The sequence below is a fragment of the Doryrhamphus excisus genome, linkage group LG5 (assembly GCF_037039965.1).
Source record: "Doryrhamphus excisus strain RoL-2023G ecotype Guam linkage group LG5, RoL_Dexc_Guam_v1.1, whole genome shotgun sequence".
NCBI lineage: Eukaryota > Metazoa > Chordata > Actinopteri > Syngnathiformes > Syngnathidae > Doryrhamphus > Doryrhamphus excisus.
In genome coordinates, this window is record NC_136361.1 from 1,307,805 (window position 1) to 1,334,943 (window position 27,139).

At 47.5% G+C, this 27,139-nt stretch overlaps 1 protein-coding gene across 9 annotated transcripts in view; it reads left to right on the top strand.

Annotated features, from left to right (window-relative positions):
* LOC131108420 (neuropilin-1a) overlaps positions 1-27,139 on the top strand; it is a 68,160-nt gene that overhangs the window by 37,115 nt on the left and 3,906 nt on the right. For 7 of the 9 annotated variants that reach the window (XM_078790540.1, XM_078790541.1, XM_078790542.1 and 4 more), the window contains 10 exons: positions 1,049-1,276; positions 2,948-3,103; positions 5,872-6,038; positions 15,075-15,230; positions 16,437-16,581; positions 18,947-19,278; positions 20,959-21,103; positions 24,198-24,308; positions 25,053-25,106; positions 26,732-26,875. In XM_078790540.1, the coding sequence (XP_078646666.1) occupies positions 1,049-1,276; positions 2,948-3,103; positions 5,872-6,038; positions 15,075-15,230; positions 16,437-16,581; positions 18,947-19,278; positions 20,959-21,103; positions 24,198-24,308; positions 25,053-25,106; positions 26,732-26,875 (1,638 nt within the window). Of the gene's footprint in view, positions 1-531; positions 628-1,048; positions 1,277-2,947; positions 3,104-5,871; positions 6,039-15,074; positions 15,231-16,436; positions 16,582-18,946; positions 19,279-20,958; positions 21,104-24,197; positions 24,309-25,052; positions 25,107-26,731; positions 26,876-27,139 lie in introns of those variants that run through there. The other 2 variants (XM_058059348.2, XM_078790544.1) reach the window with 2 other exon arrangements.

Sequence of the window (27,139 nt, forward strand, 5' to 3'; positions counted from 1 at the left end):
TTCATCTTGGATTAAAAGCAAATGGACGCGGTTCTCCCTCCACCGTCCCCGCTAGCGGACGGACTAAAGCGGGTCTGATGGCCTGAATTTGCAGCCCAGCACGATGCCTGAGTGGAAGAAGCAGTTTGCCACATCCACTTACGCTACAACAACTGTAGCCTGCTGCTTTTCATCAAGCAAAAACTCCTTGCAATTATGTTCTTGCACAACCCCATCTGCAGCCATCATGCCGGCTGTCATGTCAGGGCGGGGGGAAATGATGTTACCCTGGACGCGTTTCTGCCACTAATAGCTGCAAATGGCCGCCCTGGATGACACGTGGCCGTGTTCCCAGTCAAGCGGGATCAAAGGGAATCTGCATGGAGAATATCTTTCCTCCAAACTTCCCGTCACTTGCTGAAAAGTTTCCTCTAGCTGTCGGCGCCATTTTTATCCTTTTATTTTATCTGCCACTCGCGCTCCTCAATCCTAATCCTAGGCTTCTGATGCCGAAGGCAGGGATGAAGCCGGGAAGGTATGATGATACCGACCTCCAGGTGTTCGGCCATTTTGTTTTGGGATGGTGTTAATTAGCTTCCTGGTGTGGCGTGTTTGGTTTTGTTGAGAGGAGCAGTCGCTCTGGTTTTGGTGAGTCCGTTTGTGTTTCCCTTTTTGTATCCTTAACTCCTTCACTAGTTCTACATCCTGGTTTTGAGGCTCGTCTCCTGTTTTGTTTTGGGGGGGGTGTTTCTGTTATCCTGGGATGAAATACTCCATTGTCTTTCACCTCGCAGTGGGATGCTTTTCCCTGCCCGCCATTTTCTTTTCATACTTTTGTTGCGTCCCATGCTACCCTAGATATCTTTGGGATGTAAGAGGAAGGAAATTATAATTGTGGAATAAAATCCAAGAAGAAAGTAGAAATGGTGATTGTGGTGTTGCAGAAACATCGAGCTCATCGGTGAATAAATACATCTGGGAAGCGCTAGCGTTTAGGAGGCTAACCTCCTCACCAAAATGTCCCATCGCTCATCTTTGTCCCATCTCACGTTTTCCTCCTGTCCCGCAGGTCCCGAATGCTCAAGGAACTTCACGTCCAACAGCGGCGTCATCAAGTCCCCAGGCTTCCCAGAGAAGTACCCCAACAACCTGGACTGCACCTTCATGATCTTTGCACCCAGGATGTCGGAAATCATCCTGGAGTTCGAGAGCTTCGAGCTGGAGCCGGACCCCACGCCTCCCGCTGGCGTCTTCTGCCGCTACGACAGGCTGGAGATCTGGGATGGCTTTCCTGGAGGTACATGAAGTTTGGCTTGCTGTCTTCTCATTTTGGTTTATTTATTATGGAGAGAAGTCGTGTATCTTTAAATGTGGCTACTTCATTTCATTCTTTATTTTTTATTGGGCATCAGCCATGACAATGCCTACAAGAACCAAGAATATGGACAAGTACTGTAAGTTTACAGTACTGTTAGTACTATTTAATATAATAATTTACCATTGTATGAAATGAAAGGCTTCCATCAGTCGAGCGATGGCGACGTGTTTAGTGTACATGCCGCGTTGCTAGCAGGTTTGAATATGGAGACAAAGGAAGTAGGAAGCAAATGTGTCCTAGTTCTGCGTTCAGTCAGCTCGCCGAGGCCGGGAATCAAAGGCAGGAAGTGGAGCCAATCAGGTGAGGCTGGGAGATATCACACCTCTGAAGCCTCATCCAACAATAAGCAACGGGAATAAAATGATTTGTCTTCTTGTGTTGGGCATCCCGACATGCCCGCTGGATCAATATTGCATTAGCCCCCCCGCCCCCCCGCCTGGCACCGTGGAAGAACCTCTGCTTCTTCCTCCAGTTGGAGTAAAGACGAGGGTTCATACTGACGCTCGTTAATATTTCATTGGGGTGGATCTTGGAGATGGCCTTCATGCATCTTAGCGTGTTGACGAGCACACGTGTACTTTCATGTACATGCGGGCGGCTCATGAAGATGAATCGGGGCCGTCATGCTGCGCCCCCTGAAATCCCCGTGGCCTGGCCTTTGCCTTTCATTCATCAGCGAGAGGGGAGGGGGGGGCGCTGTGTTTGGATGACAGCGGGCTGCGGGGAGGCTGCACTGTCACTCGCCACTGATCACAGCGTTAGCAACCGCAGATAAGCCGCAGCCCCCCCCCCCCCTCCTCACCCCCCCCGCGTACCGACATGGATGCATGCTCGGTAGCGTGCACGGATCACAGCGCACGTGCAGCAAGGTCATTGTGCCTGCTTGCTCCGACATTCCGTGTATTCTTCCAAGTCTGCTAAGTGGAACCGAGCCCGGTGAGACCTTTTGTCTTTTACTTTCTATTTTGTCTGCTCACATTCCGCTCGCTCACAGAAGAATAGCAGGTTGGGCGACGGGGGAGGAAGGTCGGAGGTATTTACGGCCGGCAAGCAGACGGTGGTCTCGGTCACCGCTGCTGGTGGACGTGGAATGTCTGGTTCCAGCGGCGTTCGGGGGGGGGGGCTCTCGGCATGGGGTCGTAGCTGCAGTCGTTGAATTAAATTTCATCTAAATAAGAAAAACTAGACAAGCTCCAGCTTTCCTACTGATACTGTCCAGTACTACTTTGCAGATATCTACCGATACCAATACCAATAACGATACTGGCAGCAGATCTAATTTTGACTGTTTTCCGACTATTTTCATATTTGGAGCATAGAAAACTTGTTTACACATTTCTAGATACACTTAACTTGATTAGAGCCCTCCAGACATGAAATAACACCCCTATAGTCACCTTTACACTTCTATTTATTCCTTTATTTTTTTCATATTCAGCCATTTTGTATGCTGCTGGAGCCTACACTTCTTCTGGGTCCTTCTCGTTATAAGTGCTTGATTATTTTCCCAAAATGTGAGCATGGTGGGGAAGGGGTTTAGTGTGGTCCCGATGATCCAACCCGGTCTTCCACTCTCTTTCTTTTTTCTAGTCGGTCCGTACATCGGAAGGTACTGCGGTCAGAACACGCCGGGAAGAATCATCTCCTACACGGGAATCCTGGCGCTGACCATCAACACCGACAGCGCCATCGCTAAGGAGGGCTTCTCCGCCAACTTCACCGTCATGGAGAGGACGGTTCCAGAGGGTGAGTTGGCATCCACGTCCCAGACAATCCGACAGATGGAGAGGCCGACGTAGACGCAGCCAACACTGCTCAGCAAAAAATATGTACGACTCTTAGGCGTCTGAATCTGAACTATGTCGTAGAAGATGAGAGGGCGGTAGAGAGTAGAGTAGGAGAATATTACACAAATAAAGTAGCAGATGTCATCCATGGTGCTTTTTATGGATTCTCACTGGATTAATAGGCTTTTTAAATAAACACCTCCTGGTTCTTCATTAGTGGAATGTCTTTTACTAGTCCTACGTTAACACTCGACAGGCCCAGACGTGCCCCAAAAGGCAGATTCTCCCAACACACACACACATACACACACATACACACACCTCAGAGGTTGCAACATGCGGCAATACCATCACAGGGCTCGACCTCTTGACCCCATTTTGCAAAAACGCTCCAACTAAACATTTCATTAAGAAAGACGAGGGCGGCTCGGAGTCATAAATCTGTCCAGAGGCTAAAGACCACCTTAAACACACACACACACACACACACACACACACAGTCAGCCTTTGACTGGCAAAGTCAGATAATCACAAATCCACCAATCAAACAACGTTTCCACTTGCACACGTTTTGTCATGGCATTACGTGTTATTTATTTATTTATGACACGCCTGAGAGGTGTGAAGACTAGCGTGTACTGTTTATGCATAAATGATGCATAAATGATGCACTTGGTACGCAATTCGCCAGGGCATAAAATGGCCGCTCTCCCGCACGACTTATTTACTCCTTGCCAAGTCTAGTGGACGGCACTCGTACGTGCGCCACACATTGTTCCCGTGTGGGCATTCATTATCTCCACCACTTCCTGCACGGGTGAAACAGTCGTGGCGTTATCTGGTCCCACTGTGTCCCACTGACGCCCGTCGCTTCATGACCCCATATTTGCAAGCTAGCTACACCATGTTAGCTCAGTCCATATTTGGAGAATGGCCAAAGAGCAAGAAGGAGGCAATAAAGGAGAAACAAAACCGCGTGGGAGGGAGGAATGCTGACTAGAGGACACGGCTTTGGGCGTTATGGTTATGAAATCCGATGCTGCAGAAATGACTTGACTTTATCCCGAATCGCTCCAAGAGGTGGTGGAACGGTTGCTCGGGTCTCTGATGTTGTTTGCACACAGATCGTGGTGCGGTCACGTTGTATTCACGACTCGTTCACAGGAAGTGTGTGCGCCACAACTTTTGGACACTTAGACTCCACCCCCTTTTAACACAAATGTGTTAAAAAATGGCTTCCCACTGCAAGGACAAAGTGCGTGCAAGTGCAAGCAAGGCTTTACTCTGAGGCGACACAAACTGCAAACAAGGAAGTCTGATATCAAATCACTGATTTATTTAGAATATATTACCACAGGAGAATGCTTTATTTGTCGATGAGCCGGACCAAGACTGTCTTTCTTGCCTCCGCATGGCAACGGTAGCGGTTGACTGCAAATAGCTGCAAGTCGGTGATGAAGGTGATAAGGTGATGAAAGAAGCCCTCAGATCCTGCTTATCGTCATCGATCAGCTACCTTCCAGGCTTGAGCGGCCGCGATGCTTGGCAGATCATGTGATCGGGTTGTGCCAGTGGTTCCCAACAAGCAGCTCTTTGTCTTCTCCCGGTCGGTGATGGGCATTCAGCTTTATGCTTGAGAAGTCAGATTGACGAGCGATACGGCTCTTGACCGTGTTCTCGATATCAGCACTCATGAGTGCTTGAGTGAAGGCTAATGTGAAATGGCGCTGGTATGTGATAGTGATGCGCGATACCAATGGTGTTGTTTTCTATTCAATACCAATTCAGGCTGATATCGGCAGTACCGATGCAATACCTAAAAAGTTACATATTTTATATCTTAGCATAATTTATGTAAATAAATCCTGTATGTGGAAATTGTATTTAAGACGAAAAGTAAACAAAGTAAATTAATAATAATAAAGCATTAAAATAAATGATTAAGAAAACTTTATTCACAATTCCCACAAGGCTCGGTTTACCATCCGTCATCGTTTCTACAAACATTTCAGGGAAGCATTACCTCAAATGACTGAAGTATCCAAAGTATCGATATTTGGATTTTAGAGCATGAAAGCTGGTATCGGGGGTATCGTATTTCAGTATCGACCCACACATCACCAGTGTGTGACGGAGTACCTGTGTGTAGCTTTTCCGGACGTTACCGCCACTCCATCCTCAGCGGTGGCGTGAGGTCTGACCTCCGGGGATCAGGAGTCCGCGGACGCGGTGGAATTTGTAACCACGGAGCCCGGCATGTCGAAAGGGCCGCCCCATGTCAACACAAACATGAACCCCCTCCAGCCTTGGGCGGAATGTCTTTGGAGTGTGATTTATAACCTGGAATACAGATCCTAAATACAGCTAATTTGTCCCCAGAGACCAAGCCAAAGAAAACAAAAACCCAGCTATGAACAGTTCCAGTCCAAGGGGGAAAAGGGTGGCATGGAAGTCACTTTCACGCCGAAAACTCGCCAGCCTGAATATTTTATGGAGACATTTTTACTTCTTAATGCAGAACACTTCCATTCTGCATCCATTAAAGCAGGGGCGAATGAAGCGGATTTACTGAGGCGTCCCTGATGTGGAGGTCTTGAGTGCTCGCCATTCTCCTCCCCAGAGATGAGCTGTGAATCTGGGGGATCGCACACTGGCTAGATTGTGGAGCATATATATCATATAAATATCTGAAGCCTTTCCATCAATGTGTCATCATTCTTTTTGTAGACTTTGACTGCAGCGACCCTCTGGGAATGGAATCGGGTGAGATAACATCTGACCAAATCGTGGCCTCGTCCCAGTACAACCCGAGCTGGTCCCCGGAGCGCTCCAGACTCAACTACTACGAGAATGCATGGACGCCTGCACAGGACTCCAACAAGGAGTGGATACAGGTATCGCCATTTTGTTATTTCTCCGAAATACCTGTACTGCATTTCCAGGGAGTGTCGGCGCTCGGGATCAGACATTAGCGTTAAATGTTAGCGTCAATGGACCAGATGAGTCGATTGGAAATAGGTGGACGCTTTCTGAAACTGGTTACTCAAACAAAGCAGCGTACGTGTTGGGGACTCACTGGGTCAATTTGCTAAAGAAAGTGAGAAACATTCCATCTTACCAGGATGTACAGGAAGTCCACGTCCATAATGTCCATCCATTTGTCATAAAAACATGACTGATTGTTTAAAATGTCTTAGACCATATAATTGGGTATGTAGTACTTGCATTTACATTATTTCCTATGGGGAAATGACCTCACCCACGTTTTCCTACACTTCGGTTTTCATCTCATCTTTTGGAACAAATGAGGAAGTCTGAGGTTCTTCTGTACCCTTTTGGAGCCCTCCACTCTGGAACATACCTGCACCTTATTTGGGCAAGGTACAGTTGAGCCAGACAAGGGTTTTCCCTTCCTAGCGGTATTAAGGAGTATTAAGGAAAGCTAAAACAAACAGTTGGGCTTCATGGAAACAAAATACTTCAATCTTTCACTGTCTTCACATCTCCCCTCTTCCTTGACAACAAATATGACCATATGTCGGCCTAACACACAACCACCCCGGCCCGTTGTGGAGTTTTACATGGAAAGTTTAACCCCCCCCCCAAATTGAAGCAAGTTACACAAGCACGTCCGCTCCCAGCACACCCCCCTTCAGTGATCCAGAGCACTAGCTAGATGCAAATGGGGCGTGTTTGATTTATTATCTCAGCTCCTCCAGGCCTTGTAAATTCCCAGACTTGCTTTACTTTTTTCGGCAGTAGTTTTTTTTTTTTTTTTCTCAGCACTCGCTGCTGAATGGTTTGGCCCTGGCGTATTCCCGAGGGCATGAATAATGGAGCCAACCCCAAGCCAAATATTTACTTGTGCAGAGCCATAAGCAAGCTTTTCCTTTATTATTGCAATGAAAATATTGTCTTGGGATCCCCTGGTGCTTCTTCAGACTAATTTAATCAGTGAGAGAATGTTTGTGTGTGTCGATTTGTGGGTGACTGAGCAGGTCTGGAAGGAGTCCAGCGACTTTTAGTGGACCAGGAAGCAAAGATACTTTCCCTTAAGGCAGACATACTGGGCTGGATGATAATTATTGGAGCGATAGGAGGGACAAGCGAGGATTTAAAAAAAAAAAAAAAACAGCAAAATGGCTACTCCCCATACTGTGCGGGTTGAGCAAATCAAGCGATCTTTTTTGATAACAGCCTGTGGTAACTTCCCCTGAGCTCACATGTAAACAAACATTCACTTTTAGAGGAAGACATCGGTTGTACCAAATGCTCTGTGACGAGGGGGAAAAAACCTTCTCATCCACCTGAAACACCAGCATCACACCGGCTGCTCGGAGCATGTGTCCGAATACAGTGCACCTTGCTGGGCCACAGCAGGTGGCTCCTCCCTCTCTATACTCTGCTTCTCCTGGTAGTAGTGATGGGCTAGTAGTCATGTGACCTCTATACTCTACTTCTGGTAGTGATGGGCTAGTAGTCATGTGACCTCTATACTCTACTTCTGGTAGTGATGGGCTAGTAGTCATGTGACCTCTATACTCTACTTCTGGTAGTGATGGGCTAGTAGTCATGTGACCTCTATACTCCACTTCTGGTAGTGATGGGCTCGTAGTCATGTGACCTCTATACTCTACTTCTGGTAGTGATGGGCTCGTAGTCATGTGACCTCTATACTCTACTTCTGGTAGTGATGGGCTAGTAGTCATGTGACCTCTATACTCTACTTCTGGTAGTGATGGGCTAGTAGTCATGTGACCTCTATACTCTACTTCTGGTTGTGATGGGCTAGTAGTCATGTGACCTCTATACTCTACTTCTGGTAGTGATGGGCTAGTAGTCATGTGACCTCTATACTCTACTTCTGGTAGTGATGGGCTCGTAGTCATGTGACCTCTATACTCTACTTCTGGTAGTGATGGGCTAGTAGTCATGTGACCTCTATACTCTACTTCTGGTAGTGATGGGCTCGTAGTCATGTGACCTCTATACTCTACTTCTGGTAGTGATGGGCTAGTAGTCATGTGACCTCTATACTCTACTTCTGGTAGTGATGGGCTCGTAGTCATGTGACCTCTATACTCTACTTCTGGTAGTGATGGGCTAGTAGTCATGTGACCTCTATACTCTACTTCTGGTAGTGATGGGCTAGTAGTCATGTGACCTCTATACTCTACTTCTGGTAGTGATGGGCTCGTAGTCATGTGACCTCTATACTCTACTTCTGGTAGTGATGGGCTAGTAGTCATGTGACCTCTATACTCTACTTCTGGTAGTGATGGGCTAGTAGTCATGTGACCTCTATACTCTACTTCTGGTAGTGATGGGCTAGTAGTCATGTGACCTCTATACTCTACTTCTGGTAGTGATGGGCTCGTAGTCATGTGACCTCTATACTCTACTTCTGGTAGTGATGGGCTAGTAGTCATGTGACCTGTTGACCAATTGAACATTGAAGCCTCGTAGACGACCTGAGCGTGGCTGCCTATCATCCCAGGAATAATCACGGCCGCCCTGACAGCGAAAGATGTTATCTCGTAGGAAGAAGACGTACTCCCAGTTGCCAAGGATGGTAGCAGCTACTTAGCACAGCATCCCAACATGCCTCTTCACTAACGGAAATCGGTAAGACCCCCGCAATGATTTGTTGTCACTGGAGACTCCCGTCGCTAGGCGCTATTGATCGTATCGATGATTTGATTTGGCAGTAAAATGTGGATTTTAAAAGGGATGCACACTAATGGGCTGGCTTATTTACCCGATGCTAATCGCATCAAAAACCTTTCAATTGCAAAGCCAACGAAAGCGCCGCGTCTGCGGTTGCCACGTAATTTATGTCGGAGGAGTGCACGGCACTTGTGACAAGCACCCTGAGCACTCGCCCAATTATCACAAGTGCTATTAAAAGAGTGGAATTTGTCATTTTGCTTTCATTAGGTCTTTCTGCGGCGGTGCAACCAGCTCAGATCCCCTCACGGCACGTACCAATCATCTCCGCGTGGCGTTCATTCATTATTTATTTCATTATTCTTCCCCGGCCGTGGTTTCAGGCTGATGCTTCCATAATGCATGGGAGGCCACCTTTGGGTCCACTCATCCACTTGGATGCCGCGCCATTTCCCATGCAGGGAGGGGTGGGTGGCAGGGGGTGCGTCCTCTTTGGGTCATTTGGGGGCGGAGGTGTAGCTCATAACCAGCAGTACATTGAAATGGACGTACACTAATCCCTCCGTTCTCGCACTCAATTGGTTCCAGACCGAACCGGGATGGGGGAATTTTGCAAAATAGGACTCATTTATAAATGGAAGCTCTTTACAACCGTGGAAATATGTTTTGTTGTAACATTAGAGACTTTTAGACTTGACATAACACCCCTATAGTCACATTACCTGCTTATGAGCAAATATAGCATCTATAATGAGAGTAAAGTGAAGTATAGATTCTAAGGGCGAGTGCTTTGCGTGTGTTCATTCTTCACTGAAAGACGATTAAATCATCGAGTAACCATCGTGAAAGGGTTTAGTTGTTTAGCCTGGGTCATGAATATATACTGTAGATAATAATAATGTTGACTAAAGCATGCTAGCAGAAAGATGACAAATAACAGCGCGGGCTATTGAGGCTAAATTATAGATGTGATTCATACATTGGTATGCTGCTGCATGTAATGTTGCTATTATGAGTTGTTCAATAAAAAGGCTTTTAAGTATCGACAGTTGGTCTCTCTCCAAGACATGTCAATTATTCATGTTGTGTGTTCATGCAATCAATGGCGGCTCGTGCAGCTTCCACTGAATCATTCAGACACTCCAGTGGCTCTTTCAGGCCATCGGATCCTCTCTCTCCAATATGCTGGCAGTCTTTGCAGTTTCTCCCGTTATGGCCCCCAAGGAACCCTTAGTTCTCAGGCCGCTGAGCTCACATCCACAATGTGCAAAGGCAGGTGTTTTCCTGACCATGCTAATGTTAATCAAGCTTTTACATACTGCCGCTACCCTGACTCCATAAATCCCATCATTTGGGTCTTAAGCCGCCCGGTCTTGGGGCTTCGCTAATTCAGTTTCACTTCAACCTGCTGCAGCGACGCGTGCTGTTCATCCTCTTAGGCTTCAAAGAACTTGAAGAACCACTCCCACCTTGATGCTCGGAAGAAGGCGGCTGGCGAGAGAGAACTTGTAGAAATGCTGTGAAAGGACAAACAACCCAGGTCTTGTGTGGCATCCCTCCCTCGCCACTTTGTTCAATAATGTTACAAATCCTGTTGACAAGGTGAAGAGCTTTTCTGTAGACTAGACTAGTACTGCATGTCTGCTCCTGCAAGTACTGCACGTCGTCCTCCTCGTTCTGCTGCATCTTGTGCACACAGGTCCTGGTTTACAAGGTGGTTGCGGCAGAACTTATTTGCTGAGTGCTGATCCGGAAAGCAAACAGCTGTGTAAAATGCCTTCCACTTAGCCAAGATAACAGGTTGAGTTCCGCCGGCTAACCAGCAATTGCTCACTTCCCCAACAAAACGACACAATTATGGACGGCGCGTGTTCTCTAGTCTGCTTTGAAGAAGAGCGCAACCGAAAGCAGCGTTCCCCTTTCATCCAAACCCGCGAGCCGCCATTGTTATGCCTGCTGCTGGAGATGATGCAGACGAGCAGCTTATTAATAGCAGCTTCTCACTGGATGGAGTCGGAGAACATGACTTCCAGTATCATCATCGTGAATGCGGCGTACAAGTGGAAACAATGGAAGCCGTCTCCGCTTCCTTCCCTATATTGGAAAATCAATGAAGGGATGGAGAATCCCACTTGAGTGGAGTCGCTGAAAAGTAGGACTCGGAATCAGGCCGTGACGGGACAGCCTGATGCCATGAAATGAAGCGGCTGGATGTAAAGACCCTGAGACCAAACCTCAGCTCGTAATTGATCATCATGATCGCTAATGGGTCCTCCTCGGCCGCATTGGTCTCGGATGGAGTCATCAGGCAGCTGCCAGACGTGACACATAGCGCCGGCTTAGACTTCCTTTTCCTGTCCAAGGACCGTGTCATCAACAGTTACAGTCATGACTCAGTCCTGCGTACAAGTCTGGCGATGATGATGATGATGATGATGAACAGGAAAACCAGTCTAGCTCCGCCTAAGAGATGATAATTTAGCATCAAGAGTAGTTTGAGTCGGTGAATACAAGCACCTCATTAACTTGATTTCTTTTTAAACTCCCAGAAAGCACAATAATAAAAAAATATTACGGTGTAGGAAGCGTTCGATTCCTAACCTGATGTGGAGTGTTCACTGCATAGACGCCACCCGTTGTTCAAGGCTTCCCAGGACATGAACACTAAATCCTACATCGGGAAAATTCATGCATTGTGGTCTCATTAACGGCTATAAAAATACTAACAGCTATAAACGAGGGACAGCTATATATACATGTCTCTGGAGGGTAGGGCCCCTTTAAGACCCCCGAGAGGTGCCATGACTAAAAATAAGCTATGGTGATAAATGCGAGGTGTGAGTGGAGCTTATGGAGGTCCTTGACTCATAAAATTCCCGATGACGCTGTCTGGTCATGGAGATGTTCCCCAAAAGGAATGAACGCCTCACGTTGTGTTGTTGAGAAAGACGGCGTATTTGTCTTATTGCCATGAAACAAAGATGCAAATGGGTGGATTTGATATGATGATGTGATTCCATACGGCCCTTTTCACCGAGGCGGCATCATGTGACTTGTTCTAGCCGCCAGCCACCAACGGTTTCTTCAGTGCAGGAGCATTTTAAAAGACTATTTGACAACCGTCTTCCCGAGCTCAGACCTGCCAGCGTCTTGGCAGCTCGATTATAAGCCAATCAGGCGTGGAGAGATATATCGTTGGAGAATTTGCTGGGCTGTGTTTGATTTTTATTCCTGCGAGCGTCCTACTTTACCGTGTTTTCTCACCACAGTCACGCTACAGCGACCGTGTTTCGTGTGAAAACACATCACGCGGCCTGGCATCAGACTTAAATGGTGTACACTGTGCTCAGGCTGATTATCCAATTACACTTAATTGCCTGGAAGATAATAGATGTATTTTTTTATATTGCTGAATGTACTTTGTTCATCTAGCGATGGCAGTAATGGAGGCAGATAATGTAGTATAATTGTATCTGGGGGAAACGATTGGATCACGTACAGACTTGTGTTCATACTGTACCTGATGTCAACTTCCTGTTTGGATCTACTTGCACATTCTTACAAGCTGAGCACATATTTAGTATGTATCTTTCACTGTCGTCTGGCAGTTGTGCAACACACTCAGGTATCCGTTATCAGGTATCACTTTGGAAAAAACACAATAAGAAAATACTACCATCACTACTACCAGGAGAACGGAGTATAACGCAGGAGAGCCCCCTGGCGTGGTCCAACAAGGTGCACTGTATTCGGGCACACGCTCCGAGCAGCCAATGTGAGCCAGGTCTTTCGCAAACCTTTAGCACTTTCCCAGAACAGGAAAAGTCACCCCCCCCCCCCACAAACACACACACAAAATCAGTATGATTGAGCCCGTCGAGGATGCCGAGCACTGCAAGTCATACATAGTCATCGTCACAAGTCGTTTGTCAATCCTCCTCGTTGCTCTCTGCTCTGGGAAGGGCGGCCGGCGCCGTCCGCAGGCTGGAAGAACTTTCCCTGCTCGTTATCCGCCTTTGTTTGTTGTTCTGCGGCCTGTGGAATTCTTCACATGCAAAGCACTCCTCTCATCCTGACCCCCGTGACCTTGGTCTGCTAGCTAGCGCAGCCTGGGCCGTGTTGTTGTGCTTCTAACAAGCAGCCATGAATAAATCACGCACCTTCTTTCCATTACCCGGCCCTACCGGCTGCCAGTCTCCATGAAAGTGGTCCACTCTAGACCTCACCTTCTACGTCTTGGAATCCATCCAAATATTCCAATTGACTTCACTTTCCGGTGTTACGGGGTCACTTGGAGAGTCAAGTCCAGAAACCGTCTTGATCTTATGTTTCAGTGAACTGGAGAACCTTCACAGGCTAGAAAAATGACCACACCGTTTTCAAAGTGTGAAAGGAACCGGGTGTCCAAACTGTGGCCCCTTCTATAGTTTGTACCTCCTTTTATCCTGATATCAGATATGCATATGTTATACTGTATAGCATTATTATTTATGTAAATTCCAGACTTGAGATGTTCCTGTGCTCGCTGCAAAGCTCCATTGCACCCCCCCCACCCTCCCCCAATATTTCCCATCCTTTTTGAGGAGCATGTTCTCCTTTAGCACCATGTTGGTGATTGCTGGTATTTATCTTAGCATTGAAACGTAAATGCCATCCTCCATCCTGCTTGTTTAGTCGGCTCTCTGCTTTATGAAACGGGGACGGATGAAATAAAACCCTCGAGCTTTTTCATGTAATCTTTATTTGTGGACGCTAAAGACGTTTGGGTTAGTAGCTTAAGCGTGCAGACGGCGACACGGGCGTCTCCTTGACCGTGCGTGTAATTCCTTGGACATGAAGATTCCGAGATTATAAAGGTAGAAAATTGAAATTACTGCTTTTTTGTTGTTTTCTTATTAAATTCTATTTTAAGGGCCAATAAAAAACGGCAAGGGGCCACACTTTGGACACCCTGCTGTAGAGGCTACATGAGGAGAGGATGCAGGATAAATGTTTTCCTGACGATGCTGGCGTTGAGCCGCCTCCGCTTTGATTTTCAGAAGGCGCACGTGCATCTGTGTTCCATTTTGGTGTTTTTTCCAAAGACCATATTGACCGTTGAAAGCGGACTCTCTCATCGGGATTTGGAAAGCCGCTCCGCTGATGGGCACACTTGCTGTTCTGGGGCGTCTGCATGCAATTACTCCTCATGAATGTCAGCTCAGCCTGTCAGCGATGGCGTTGGCGCTTATTAAAGCAGCTTCTTTAGACAGCATATGTTTAAAAGTCTCTTTTCACTTTGCCACTCACTTGTGGATTAGGGGATTGTACCCTGGGATTATGGCCGCCGTAGAATTCCAGGCGTGTGTGTGATGTTCCTGCCGATGACTGAATGATTGTTGTGGCGCTTCACCGCAAGCCTGCAGTCACGTCAGATAAGGCACGGATGTGCTGTCCATACAAACAATATGGTTTTATGATCATGCATGATGGTTAGCAAGCACACGCTGTGGTGCTTTTTAAGCGTTGAGGAAAGCCAGCCACGACGTTGCAGAGCATCTGCTCGGAAAATGTACACATGTGACAAATATATCCAGAACAGACGTCCGCCCACACACACTTTCACTATCTGGCCTCACTAACCTCCTGTGGAATAAAAATGGTAGTCCGACAGTAATCAGTCACAGTTCAGCGCTGCTTGGTGAAGATGGTATTTCATATTTAATCTGCATTCATCCTAACTCTGTCAAGATTGACTTTAATCCAATAAGCATCTCAGGAAATGAGCTTGTCATCCTGCGTCCTTTTCACTCCTTGGCTGCTTATTCAATTCCGGCTAGCGTGGTTCTGATCGTATTTCATCAGGTGTCCAAAGTGCAGCCTGGGGGCCATTTTCAGGCCACAGCTTATTTATTGGCTCTTGGTGTGTTTCAACGCTAAATGAAGATTATTGTTAGGTGTTGCCCTCATTTGCTTTCACACCAAGATCAGATGTTCCAATAGTTCCAATATTGGTCATCTGCGCCTTGATACGTTGTCGGTGTCTGGATCAGATGTCTCTAGTTAGCAGCATGGCAGCATTAGCAGCATTAGCAGCAGGTCTCCCAACCTGAAGGTTGCTGGTTCCCTCAGGTGCTGGTGATGCTGCATCACGGTCTGAGCTCCTTGAGTACCTTGAAGGTAGAAGTGAGTCCAGGGTTGTAATCAATATCTTGTCAGTCGTGGAAAATCCATCAGCAAAGAGAATCTTTTCAATCTTTCTGTGTGTTTCTTGTTCTTCTCAGGTGGACCTTGGATTCTTGCGATTTGTCTCGGCCATCGGTACCCAAGGCGCCGTTTCCCAGGAGACCCAGAGGCCTTACTTTGTCAAATCCTACAAAGTAGACGTCAGTTCAAATGGGGAGGATTGGATCACGCTGAAGGAAGGCTCAAAGCAAAAGGTACCAACTTTTCCTGCTTGTAGACCAGATCTACCAGAGAGCTGGTTTTTGGCTAAGACCTCCACAAGTCCGCTGCACAATAATAGCCGACTAGATGATGAAAGAAGTTTATTTATGCGACTTCCCAAGGCGCAGAAAGCAGAAACATTTGGAATATCCTGCCTAACACGGGCCAGCTGACTCCAATTGTGCTCCGCTGCGTGTTGCCTTCAAGCGCCACAATCTGGGAAATACCCTGTCATCTGCCTCGGGACGTGCAATTATGCACTCTGCTCGGCGTGGCGATGCAGCCGCTGCGTGTGTGTCGGCGGTCGCTGGTAGGAACTGCAGCCAGGGAAGGAATGCGGCTTCTGTTTGAGTCCAACACCGCCAGCTTGTAAAAGCTACAAAGATGACCCCAGACTTGACAAACGTTTAATGGGGCGTCCTGTTGGAGCAGCTGGTGGAGGCGGGACCCAAAGGGGGGAGAACGGAGGGGAGGGGCGGCGTGCTATTGATTGCTGATCAGCTAAGGTTTGTCCATCTGGATGAAAGCACCAAAGTGCGGGGTCGTGTTTGGCGTGTAAATACTTTTCAACAGCAACCGTCGTGTTTGTGCACGCCGAGCGCCGGGTTTGATTCCTTCACAGTAAACCGTCATGTATCTGTCCATCCGAGCTGAACGCCTCCCTTCGCTCTGACCGCTGGGTTCAGGAGGTCGGAGGATGGTACGGTCACCAGTGTGGGTCAATTACCCAGATTGAACCGTGATGGACTGGAGTTGTTTGGTGGTCAGCCGCCAGGACCCTCGGGGGGGAAACGGTGACATGCCCGACCTTTAAACAAGATTCTGTCGTAAAACATGAGATCTGTTGGACAGGAAGGGGGGGGGCGTCTTTGGTCATTTCTGTTGCAAAAGCTTCCTCGGGTTTCACAGGCCAAAGCTGACTTGGTTTTCAGCAGACAGGGAAAGTCTTTATGAGCAGGACAAGTCGGGTCTTTTAGGGTTTTGGTTTCACTTTAACACAAACTGACAGATGAGTGCAACCGCAGTCCCTTGGTGTCATCCATGCATCCATTTGCTATGCCGCTTATCCCAACTAGGGTGGGCGTATGCTGGAGCCTATCCCAGCTGAGGTGGGGCACAATTTAAAGTCTCCAATCATCTGCTTTTTAAAGGGACTATTTCCATTGAAGTATGACAGATAATCCATCCTGACCCTGCAGGTTTTCCAAGGTAACACCAACCCCACAGACGTTGCCAAGACGATGCTGCCCAAAGCCACCCTGACACGCTACATCCGCATCCGTCCTGTCAGCTGGGAAATTGGCATCGCGCTGCGCTTTGAAGTGTACGGATGTAAGATATCAGGTTAGTATGCATGCACACCAGCACGTTCGCTACACAAATACAGGTTTCAGTGCAAAATAAGTTATTTCGTATCAGTGCAGTCTGCGCTGTTTGGAGGTTTATTTTGAAAGCTTGGGATTACTTGCATTCTTAGCGGCCTCTTTTTATAGCTGTTTGTACGTCTAGATTAGGTATATGTTAGAGATGCTGGAATTGAGCGTTTTACCAAAACAGATATCAGCTGATACGGCCGGTGGTGTGTGAAAGTGGGATAGTTGTACACCATCATGGCGCATCCCTCCAGCGTGTGTAATAACAGAGGACACGGTACCATCGGCGTCGCAGCTGCACGCTGTGTTTTGGGGGAATAGAACCGCACCACGGCACCGAGCGAGTAAACACATCACAAGATGGGAGTCACCACATGGCCTCCGGATGACGTCAGCCACCCCGGGTGCAGCCCAAGTGGTGGGAGACCGGCTCCGAGTGCTGCATTCAACTCTGTGACTCACCGTTTGAAGTGCAAAATCCCTGATAGCGGAACTTGCTGAAATATCTAAAAATATCAACTTTTGTGGTGAGCTGAGCCTGTTGGTGCGTCCTGGGCTTTTATTTTTTTCCTGAAGAAGCATGAAACATTCATAAGAGGCAATTCAAACACCATAAGCAGGCACAGGGGCATGACGTCACGGCGGGTTGTTAATATCAAGATGCAGCACCCTGTTGTTAGTAAATACACCACAGTCTATAAATATCCACCAAGAACCACTCTTGGTCCACCCAAACCAAAATGTGGCCCACAAGCCTTTGGATCGGCATCTCCGCCAGCGTGTTTGTTCCTCTGGGTGTGTGCCGTACGGCTGAAGACCAGAAAAACAAATCCAGATGACCTGAGCCGCATAAATAAGCTACACGTTCTGTGTTTGGACTTTTCCGCCAAGCAGACGTTTGCCTGCACGAGAGTTCCTTCAAGATAAGCGGAGAAAGCGTCTGAATGACGCCTTGTTCTTCAGTCCTCGCTCTCGTCTTCCCGGCTCCGCCACTTAGTTGTGCTGCAGCACAGTGAGCACTTTGTCTCCTGCTGACGCGCAATATGCAATCACATATGGACGTATGCCTCCGTGGGGGGCGGGGGTTAAAAGCGCCCCCCGCCTCCTCGTCTGGGCCTGAAATGTCAGCAGGTCAGGGATGGGTGTGCTGGACTCCAGTGAGTGTCATTCCTGACCTCCTGTAAAGATGGGAAGACGTTATGGCGGCCGGTTTGTTCAATGGGTGTATTGTATGGATGCCTACGGAAGCACCGACACATCTGCTGGGAAGGAACTCGGAAATCCAATCAGGTCCCTGACATCCCAAGGCGGGTGTGTCAAGTGAAGAAAACGGCAAAGAAAGACCAATCAGCAGTCATTTGACAAGAATAGCTTAATATTAGTCCTAATATTAGAGACGTTACAGTCACAGTATTAGTAATATAAGAATGAATATTGGGGGAAAACATTCTAATATCTAATATAAAGTCAAAATATAATGACTTTATGTATAAAATAAAAATAAAAAATGTAAACACCCCACCCCAAATTGTCCATAGGTATGAATGTGAGTGTGAATGGTTGTTTGTCTATATGTGCCCTGTGATTGGCTGGCCACCAGTCCAGGGTGGACCCCGCCTCTCACCCAAACACAGCTGGGATAGGCTCCAGCGTACCCCCACCCTCGTGAGGAAGATGTGAACACCCGTTTGGACACCTCTGCTCTTATCTTGTCATGAAAACAGCCACTTTTACTGCAAATGTTGATCCAAAATCAGTGGACAACGTCGTGCTAGCAGGAGGCTGTGTGTTAAAAAGTGAGATTTTTAAGTGCGTATCAAATGACTTGTTTTTCTTCTCCTGATGCTGGTGGTCCAGGAATCTAAGCCCCCGCGGGGACGGACTGTCATCTGTGTGTTTTTTAAAAGAAAGGAAAACTCTGATCTCTTTAAAGTGTCGGAAAAGCAGTTTGGAGAAGAACATGGCGATATGTGTGAAGAAAGGACGAGGGATGAAAGGCGGCGAGCAGCAGATGTTCCCAGCTGCGGCGCAGAAGAGTGCGGCCGCAGTTGAAGACAATGTGGGTTTTTGTGTGCCGGTCTGTGGAGGAAAGCGGAATGAGAAGCAACAGTGGATGCGGGAGTGCGAGGAGAGTTTTAATTGGCTGCCTGGAGACAAGCGCTTCGGGGCGAAATAATTAGTATGCATGAGATCTGTGGAAGGAGAGAAGAGAAGGAAAGATGATAGAAGCATCACAAAGGGGAAGTGTTCCCCGTCCAACCACTTTGACTATTCCCATTACCTCCACACAAACTTGAAATATGTTGGCCTGAGCTCTCCAACCTTTTGTCTCCTAGAGTACCCGTGCTCGGGAATGCTGGGCATGGTCTCGGGCTTGATCACCGACAGCCAAATCACCGCCTCGTCTCACATCGACCGGAGCTGGGTGCCGGAGAACGCTCGTCTGCTCACCAGCCGCACGGGCTGGAACCTCCTGGCTCAGCCGCAGCCGTTCACCAGGGAGTGGCTGCAGGTGGACCTCGGGGAGGAGAAGCTGGTCAAAGGCTTGATCATTCAGGGAGGGAAGCACCGTGAGAACAAGGTCTTCATGAAGAAGTTCCGTCTCGCCCACAGCAACAACGGGTCTGACTGGAAAATGGTGCTGGACACCAGTGGGAACAGACCAAAGGTACTGCTTGAAGGGGCTCCTGCCTTTGCTTGGATATTTATATATTCTTTGTCAATACGTTCTGCATTCTTCCGTGTTTTACATTTGCAAACATGACATTTATAGTTGAAGGCGCCACCCATGACCAGCTAGCTCTCGCTGTTCAGTCTAGATCCTGGAAGTGACGCCGTCGAAGTGACGCCGTCGAAGTGACACCTCTCGGCTAAAGCAGACGTTGTGTTGCTGCTGGATGTTCACAGTATCTTTGTGATACTGTAAGTTAAATGTGGAAACTGACGTTAAGCATCATCTGTCTTCTCCTCTGAGCGATAGTACTGTTGGCTTTCAAACATGGAACAATGCAGAACAACATGACAAAGAATATATCATATAAAATGATGTTTAGATTTAACATGGATGTTTATTATTGTTCGCTAGTAGCAGTCGTGTATGTTAGCTACCTGTGGCTGTCATAGTTATGTTATGTATTTGTGCTCTGGAGGGTGAAACAGTCCAATGGGGTAGAGAACATGGAGTCTCTTCCATTTCCATGCATGCATGTCAAGTCTGCAAGAACCCACATGGGACGAATCCACGTGGTTTAGGAAGTCCTTCTCCAGCCAATACGCGCACGTTTCACTGCTGCCTTGGATGAATGGAGGATCAGTATTTCCCATCACCGTCTTCCCGCTTAGTATTCCACACAGCACGCTCACTCACTTTTCAGTGGAATGGAGAAACTTCACCTGGGGGGGGGTGGGGGGGCACTCGGCATACTGGAGAGACAAACCATTTATATTCCTTCCAGCATCGCCGAATGCACACATTTAATAAACACTCACATAGCACACATGTAATGGATGGCAGTCTTCCACTTGTGGCCTTGCTGCGTGGATTCAGCTAATTTAGCTGTTTTTTTTTTTAAGTTGTAATATAAGAAACAAACAAAACAAACTGGGTTGTCACTTTTAGAACATGAGGTTGAGTACTAATATTATGGGGACTAAAGTAGTGATATGGAAGAACATTTTCAAAGATCATCTCTGAAGAAAAAAGTTTAGGGATGTCCGATATTGACTTTTTTGCTGAAAACCGATATGCCTATATTGTCCAACCCTCGATTTCTGATATCAGCCGATACCGATTCCAACATGTGTAACATGACATATATATGACGTATACAGCATTTAGATTTAGATTTAAAAAATCAGATGCCGATATCAACCGATATTGCAATTTCATGCTGATACGGCTGATACGGCTGTTATGGTACATCCCTAAAAATACAGCAAAGGGCTGAGATATGAAATATGCATAACTTCTTAGCATATCAAAGTTGGAGCCCCCTGCTGGAGATGCATTTTGCCTGATGAATAAATCTCTCCAGTTAGAATATTCAGATTATTTGAATGCGTGCTGTATGTTGCGGGGGGGGGCTAGCATGTCGGAGCGCACACGCCAGGACGCTGCCATGCGGCGCTGCAACAGCTCGACCCCAATTACAACGTCCATGACAGGACATAAATCTGATCCAGATGGGCTGATGCTTGATTTATGAAGGTTTTGTATCCCCTCCCTGTCTTAGTTAGCTGCCGTTCTCCACTTTGGAGGGGGGCGGGGGGGGTCTTCATGGAGAAAGTTGCTATCTGTCAACATTCGGCACTAATCTTGTCCGGAATGTCACTTCTTTCGCTCTCTCAGCTTTTTGAAGGCAACAACAACTACGACACTCCCGAGCTGAGGACGTTGGATCCCCTGCTGACCCGCTTCATCCGAATCTACCCGGATCGAGCCACGCCTGCTGGAATGGGCCTGCGACTGGAGCTGCTGGGCTGTGATATTGAAGGTAAACTGCTTTTTAGGATCTATCCAACGACGTTCAAATGATCCATTTTCAGCCTGGCTGCGTAAAATGCAAAAAGGAAATGGGAATATTAGCTTCTTCCGAGCGGAAACAAACATTTCCATCCCCGGTGATGACTTGACTAGCAGCGGTAATGACATCGCCACCAATAGAGCTAAAGTGCCACTGACAGTGCAACCTTTCCCCACGCATGCTAATGGCTTTTCCAGCTGCGCTAAGGTTTCACAGTAATGACGCTTTCACTCTCCCTGACCTTATCTCTCTCCCGACCATGCTCCGTGCCCGCCATGCCAGCTGCACTCGTGTCCTGGCCATACGTATATTCACCTAATCCACATCAACTACATCCCCAACCTTCCACAAGGCCCGACTCCGACCAAAACACTCATCGCAAATCATAGCAATCATCTCATCTGAAAAATGCCAAACATGGTGACACATATTTATAGTTTTACAATAACAATAAAACATGTTCATATGAATGCATCATGCTGTTTCTTGGTTGGATTTGGCCTATTAGGAAAACACAGAAGCACATTGGATGCATTTATGAAGCATTTGAAGCAATGAAGCGTTTCCAAGCATAGAAATGGCTAAACAAAGGAAAATACTAGACATGATGTAGTAACGTTCATTGGTCACTAGGTGTCACTAATGTAACCGTAATGTTGGGTGAGGCACACAAGCACCAAACTCACAATAACCCTTAACACAGGCTACTGAACCCATGCCAAAATAAAACCAACATCCTGTCTACTGACCCCATGCCAAAATAAAACCAACATCCTGTCCGTCAAACCACTCAGCTCCTCTAGCAAGGCAGCACGTTTATTTTCCTATAATACAGGATGTACTATATTGGCTAATAGGAGGGTAGAGGTGACTCTCGGGGGCTCTAATGTTTTCAAACAGGTATTTAGAAGGTTGTACATAGGTTTTCCATGCTCTACATAGAAGAAAAGGAATATTCCTCTCGGAATTTGCTTATCAGTGGAACCAGTTAGCCGCCATAAATGACTGCATTGTATTGATAATACCACAAGACATACTGTCTGCTCACTGGAGAATGTACGCAAAGCCACACGTACGCTAAGTGAGGTTGTTAGCATGCATGCATGCAGACGAGGTGTCTGTCATGCTAAGGAATAGCATGGCCTCGTGTCCTGGTTCTCAAGGTGCGCTTGGAGGCTTCCTGTCTTCATCCCGCAGCTGTCCGGCTTGTCTCGAATAAAGCCAGCAGGGACACTCGTCGAGCTCGCACTTTCATCAAAGCTGCCCTTATTGCACGTCCCTTCCGGGGGGGGCAAACAGATGCCCACCTTGCTACCCAGCTACGCCGGAGCAGCCACGCACGCGTCCATCAAACTCAGGCTTTGTTCTCTCAAAGCGCTGCGCACCTTTCCTCTGCGCCATGGTTATTTGTTGTGCTGGTCTCCGAGCCGATAGAGAAAGGGCTTAGCCACGTAGCAGCGTGCTGCCGGCCGGCCGTAAGTGGATTTACATATTGAATTTCAGGGCGCCACATTCCGTTGTAAGCCTCATTGACTCCCACCAGCAGCTTTAGTCACATGATAATGCTTGTTTTCACTCCTGATGCCAAACACGCAAACGCCGATGGGCTGCCAAACATCCATGTACGCACGCGCACGCGCACACACACACACACACACAGGTACTGTTTAGTGTGTGTGTGTGTAAACCAGAAGCAGGAAGGCTAAATCCTCATTTCTGTGAGAGGCTCCCCCGATTCAGCGCTGACCCCATTTCTGACCTCCTCCACCCTGAATCTGACAGAGGCTGAGCTGCCTCATATTTCATCTGAGAGGACGCGCGCACACACACACTCATATACACACACACACACTCATACGCACGCACACACTCATACGCACACACACACACTGCACAGGCACTTTTCAGCTATTTATCTATGTCTGTGTCTATCTACACCTCCCATCTTTCCCATTCCTCATTCATGGCATACTGTAGCCCGGAGGTGCCCAAAGTGCGGCCCGGCGGCCATTTGTGGCCCGTGGCTGTTTTTATACTGGCCCACGACTCATTCTAAAACAATAATTTAACAAGATAAAATAGCAGCAGCGAAAATGTAAAAAAAACAGAAGTCATTTTATAAAAATAAAGCTAAAATATGGATGGAAAAAAGTATTAATTTCACAGGAATAATGTGCTAATAACAGCGTTGTAGTAGCATGAAGTGGAATTACTAAAGGCAAACAATTTGGGGTTTTTCAAAACTGTAAAATTATGGGAAACAACAAAACAGAATAAAGTTGGATTTTCTCAAATTAGGTTGTTTGAATGAGTTTGAAGATTATCAGAATAATGTCAAAATATTACATCATTATTACAAAAAGAAAAACTACAATTAGTGTGAAATTTAAAAAAAACGAATGTTTTATGAGAACAAAGTCATACTAAGATCAAGTTGATTTGCTCAGCAGAAAAAGTCAATAAACTGTAAGGAAAATGTTATTTTAGTAGCAAAGTTGAAATATTCAAAAATGTATTTTAGCGAAGTCATAATATGAGAAACAAAACAGGTTGTAATTTTAGGAAAATGACGTTGGGAATATGATGTAACAAGTTGATATGGAGTATAAATAACTTGGAATAACTTGGAAAGCATGTGTTGCTTTCCAAAATATCAAAGTTTGTTTTTCACTATTTTGATGCTTGTTGGAAAAAGTATGGACAGAATCACACACACACACACACACACACACACGCACACACCAGGACGGTTGCCCACATCCAAGTGGGACAGGACGTTAATAAGAGGCTGCAGTGGCAGTTAGGGGCCCTGGGTAGCCATCCCGTGTCCTGTTATGAGCTCCAGCCCTGCTTTTGATTTGCCCCTATTTATACATCACACCTCCAACCAGGGAGGGGTTGCTAAATGGACGTTAATAGCTCAAAGTCCTCGTTTAAAATCCAGATGAATCTTTGTAGTACAGATGGTGTTTTGCTGCCGAATGTCGTCACATCGGAACGGCGGACGAACTAAAACGTAAACCTTCATATCTCTGATATCCCGTTCTCATCTTCCTCCTCGCAGCTCCCACAATCCCTCCTTCCACGACTCTTCCGGCCACGACGCCGTCCGACGAGTGCGACGAGGAGCAGGCCAGCTGCCACAGCGGCACAGGTGATGACTACGAAGTGACAGGTGCTAACATCGCCCTCGTGAGGCTCGCCCCCGCCCCCCTGTGAAGCACGCCACTCCCGTTCCTTTCCAGCCGCACCGCACTCCGCACTCTGCAGCGGCGTTTGCACCCGCATGCGCTCTCTGGCTTGTTTCAACTCCAATTAGCTGTGCCCATCTGTAATACCCCCCTCCCAAAAAAAAACAGGAAAGGCCGATCTGCTTCCACACTTCCCAATCCTTTTATCTGTCACCTAGCGTGTCCCCTCCCTCTCATCCCTTTTCCATGCACGCCTCTTGGCCTCATTTCCCACTAACCCAGTAACACACTGAGCCTGCCACCCCCCCACCGCCCCACCCCCACTAACCTGCAGTCTCCAATGAACAGCATGGCACCCTGTAGCGGGGGGGGTTGTTGTACAGCATGTGTGCATACAGTGCATGGGAATCAACAACAGTCAACCCGACCCAAAGTGGCCCCCAGGCAATTTTTTTTTATGACACCCCCCCACCCCCACTTTGGCCCAATAATTTCACAGGAAATGTATAGGTCCTGTATGTATGGAGTTTGCGTGATAAAAGTACACCGTACATTACGGTAATTATATCAGATTAGAATTTCATGATGTTTTTGGCCCCCCCTGGAGGCCACAGTGCCCTTGGCATCTGCCTGCATTGCTAATGGGCCTGCTGGCGCTGGGAATCAAGCCTGGCTAAAGCATTGGGAATGTGTGTGTTCATGTGTTGTGTTGTGTTGTGTTGTTGCAGGTGCTACGACAATGCCGGAGACGACAACATCGGCTGACGTGGAAAACATTCCAGGTTAGTTTCTGGACCGCTATCGGAGTACCGGGCTATCATGCTACCATGCTACCATGCTACCATGCTACCATGCTACCAGCAGCTTGAAACTCAGCACGTTCCAAGTCAATATTTATCTGCTCATCGTTGGCTTTGAATTGTGTTTTATCATCGGACTCTCATCTCTCTCTGATGTATGTGTTATTAAAGTTGATGATAAGCCCCCAGGAGGCCCCCCACTGATGCTAGGATGATTAGCACTGGTGCTCTGCTGCTGCATCCTCAGCATAATCGCTAATCACCAGGCTAGCACACACACGGCTAAACAGGCTAGCACCATGCTAATGACCCCAAATAACAGAATGTTTTGGTTTCGTACTCCTCCACGCTGCCGATAGTGGATGATCCACTGAGAGGATGTGGCCCGGTCTGACCTTCGCTAATGGGGGCGTCCTGTCGGCTCCACTCAGCCTGCTAAGCGCTACTGTAATATACTCTTTACATTCATGCTAATGATGCTCACATAATATTTCATGCACACTAACAGTCCACCCGCCCCAGCGTGGCACCCTAGGGGAGATTTTAGTTGGCACCCCCCTCCTTCGCTGATTCACGTATCCACACAAAACAAAACTGGAGTAGCATTGTTGTTAGCGCTGTTTTAATGGCGAGTTTATCACAAATTACAAATACGTACAAAAAATGTGACTTAGTTTTTGGCGCCCCCTGGAAGCCGCCCCACCCTGAGCGTGTATTGCATAACGAGCCAGTTGGCATAGAGGATGATGGGAGACGCAAGTCATCATGTAAACATGCTAGCAGGCATCGCAAATATTTTAATTGGCAAAGTGGGGAAAAATGTTGAAATGGTAAATACAGCCCCCCCCCCCCCCCCCCTCGCCCCCATCCATTACGGGAGGGAATGTTTTCATTCCATTCTCCGGCATCTTTCTTTATCCAGCGTGACAAAGCACCAATGCCGTAACCCCCCCTCCCCTCCCACACACACATCTTGCCGCATGTGTTCATGGAGAATGGCATTGTTGGGGAGCCCCCCCCCCCCCCCCCCCCCCCCCGGCTCTTCTACCATCCTTGTCTTCCAACCTCAAGTCCCCACTCTCATTAAAATCCACAAGTCTCTGTGGGGAGCTCGAAATCAAAGTAGCCGTGTGTCCCCTTTCCTTCCCCATCAAGGGATCCTTGGCCCCCGTATTTTTACATCCCATCATTTCCTTCCAGAGGAATGGAATCACCGGCATGGGTGGGAATATTGTATCATCATCATCATCAATCGGGATGGGATGAAATAAATGAATTGAAATGATGACTTGAATGGGTCAGAAATGAAATCATATTGGAATGAAGTGTTGTTAAATAGGTTATTAATTATTAGTATTAATTCATTCAAATACGTCCCAGGTGAGCCTCCTCACCTTCTGTCCTGAGAGCTAATGGAACGCTCCTGGTCCCAGCCAACTTCCTGCGGTTCTTTGCTGCCCTCTAGTGTTTGCAGCTCAGCTCCTGAAGCGCCTGAAGCGCCTGAAGCGCCTGAAGCGCCTGAAGCGCCTGAAGCGGCTGAAGCGGCGCTCTGCCTTCACGTGTGAGCCATCAGTGGACTGTCGTCTCACGGCAACCTTCTCTTGCAGATCTGATGTGGTTTGCCTGCGACTTCGGCTGGGCCAACGACCCGACCTTCTGCAGGTGGACCTCGGAGGACACCGGTTCTCCGTGGCAAATCCAGTCGAGTGGAACGCCCACCCTCAACACTGGTCCCAAAATGGACCACACAGGTGAGCTCTGCTCTTCAACTTCTATCTACAGTATGTGTGGGCATGTTCTCCAGACCTGTTGAGATGTTTCCAAGGACCTTCTGTTCTATGTGTAGATATTGTTAATGAATCTCCGCTTGGGGAGGAGATCCCGCCCCAAGTGGAGGAGTTTAAGTACCTCTGGGTCTTAGTCTTGAGTGAGGGAGGAACGTGACTCTGCGGTGGTTCGTTGTGGTGAAGAGTAGAGCCGAAAGGCAAAGGTCAACTTAACGTTCCTACCCTCAC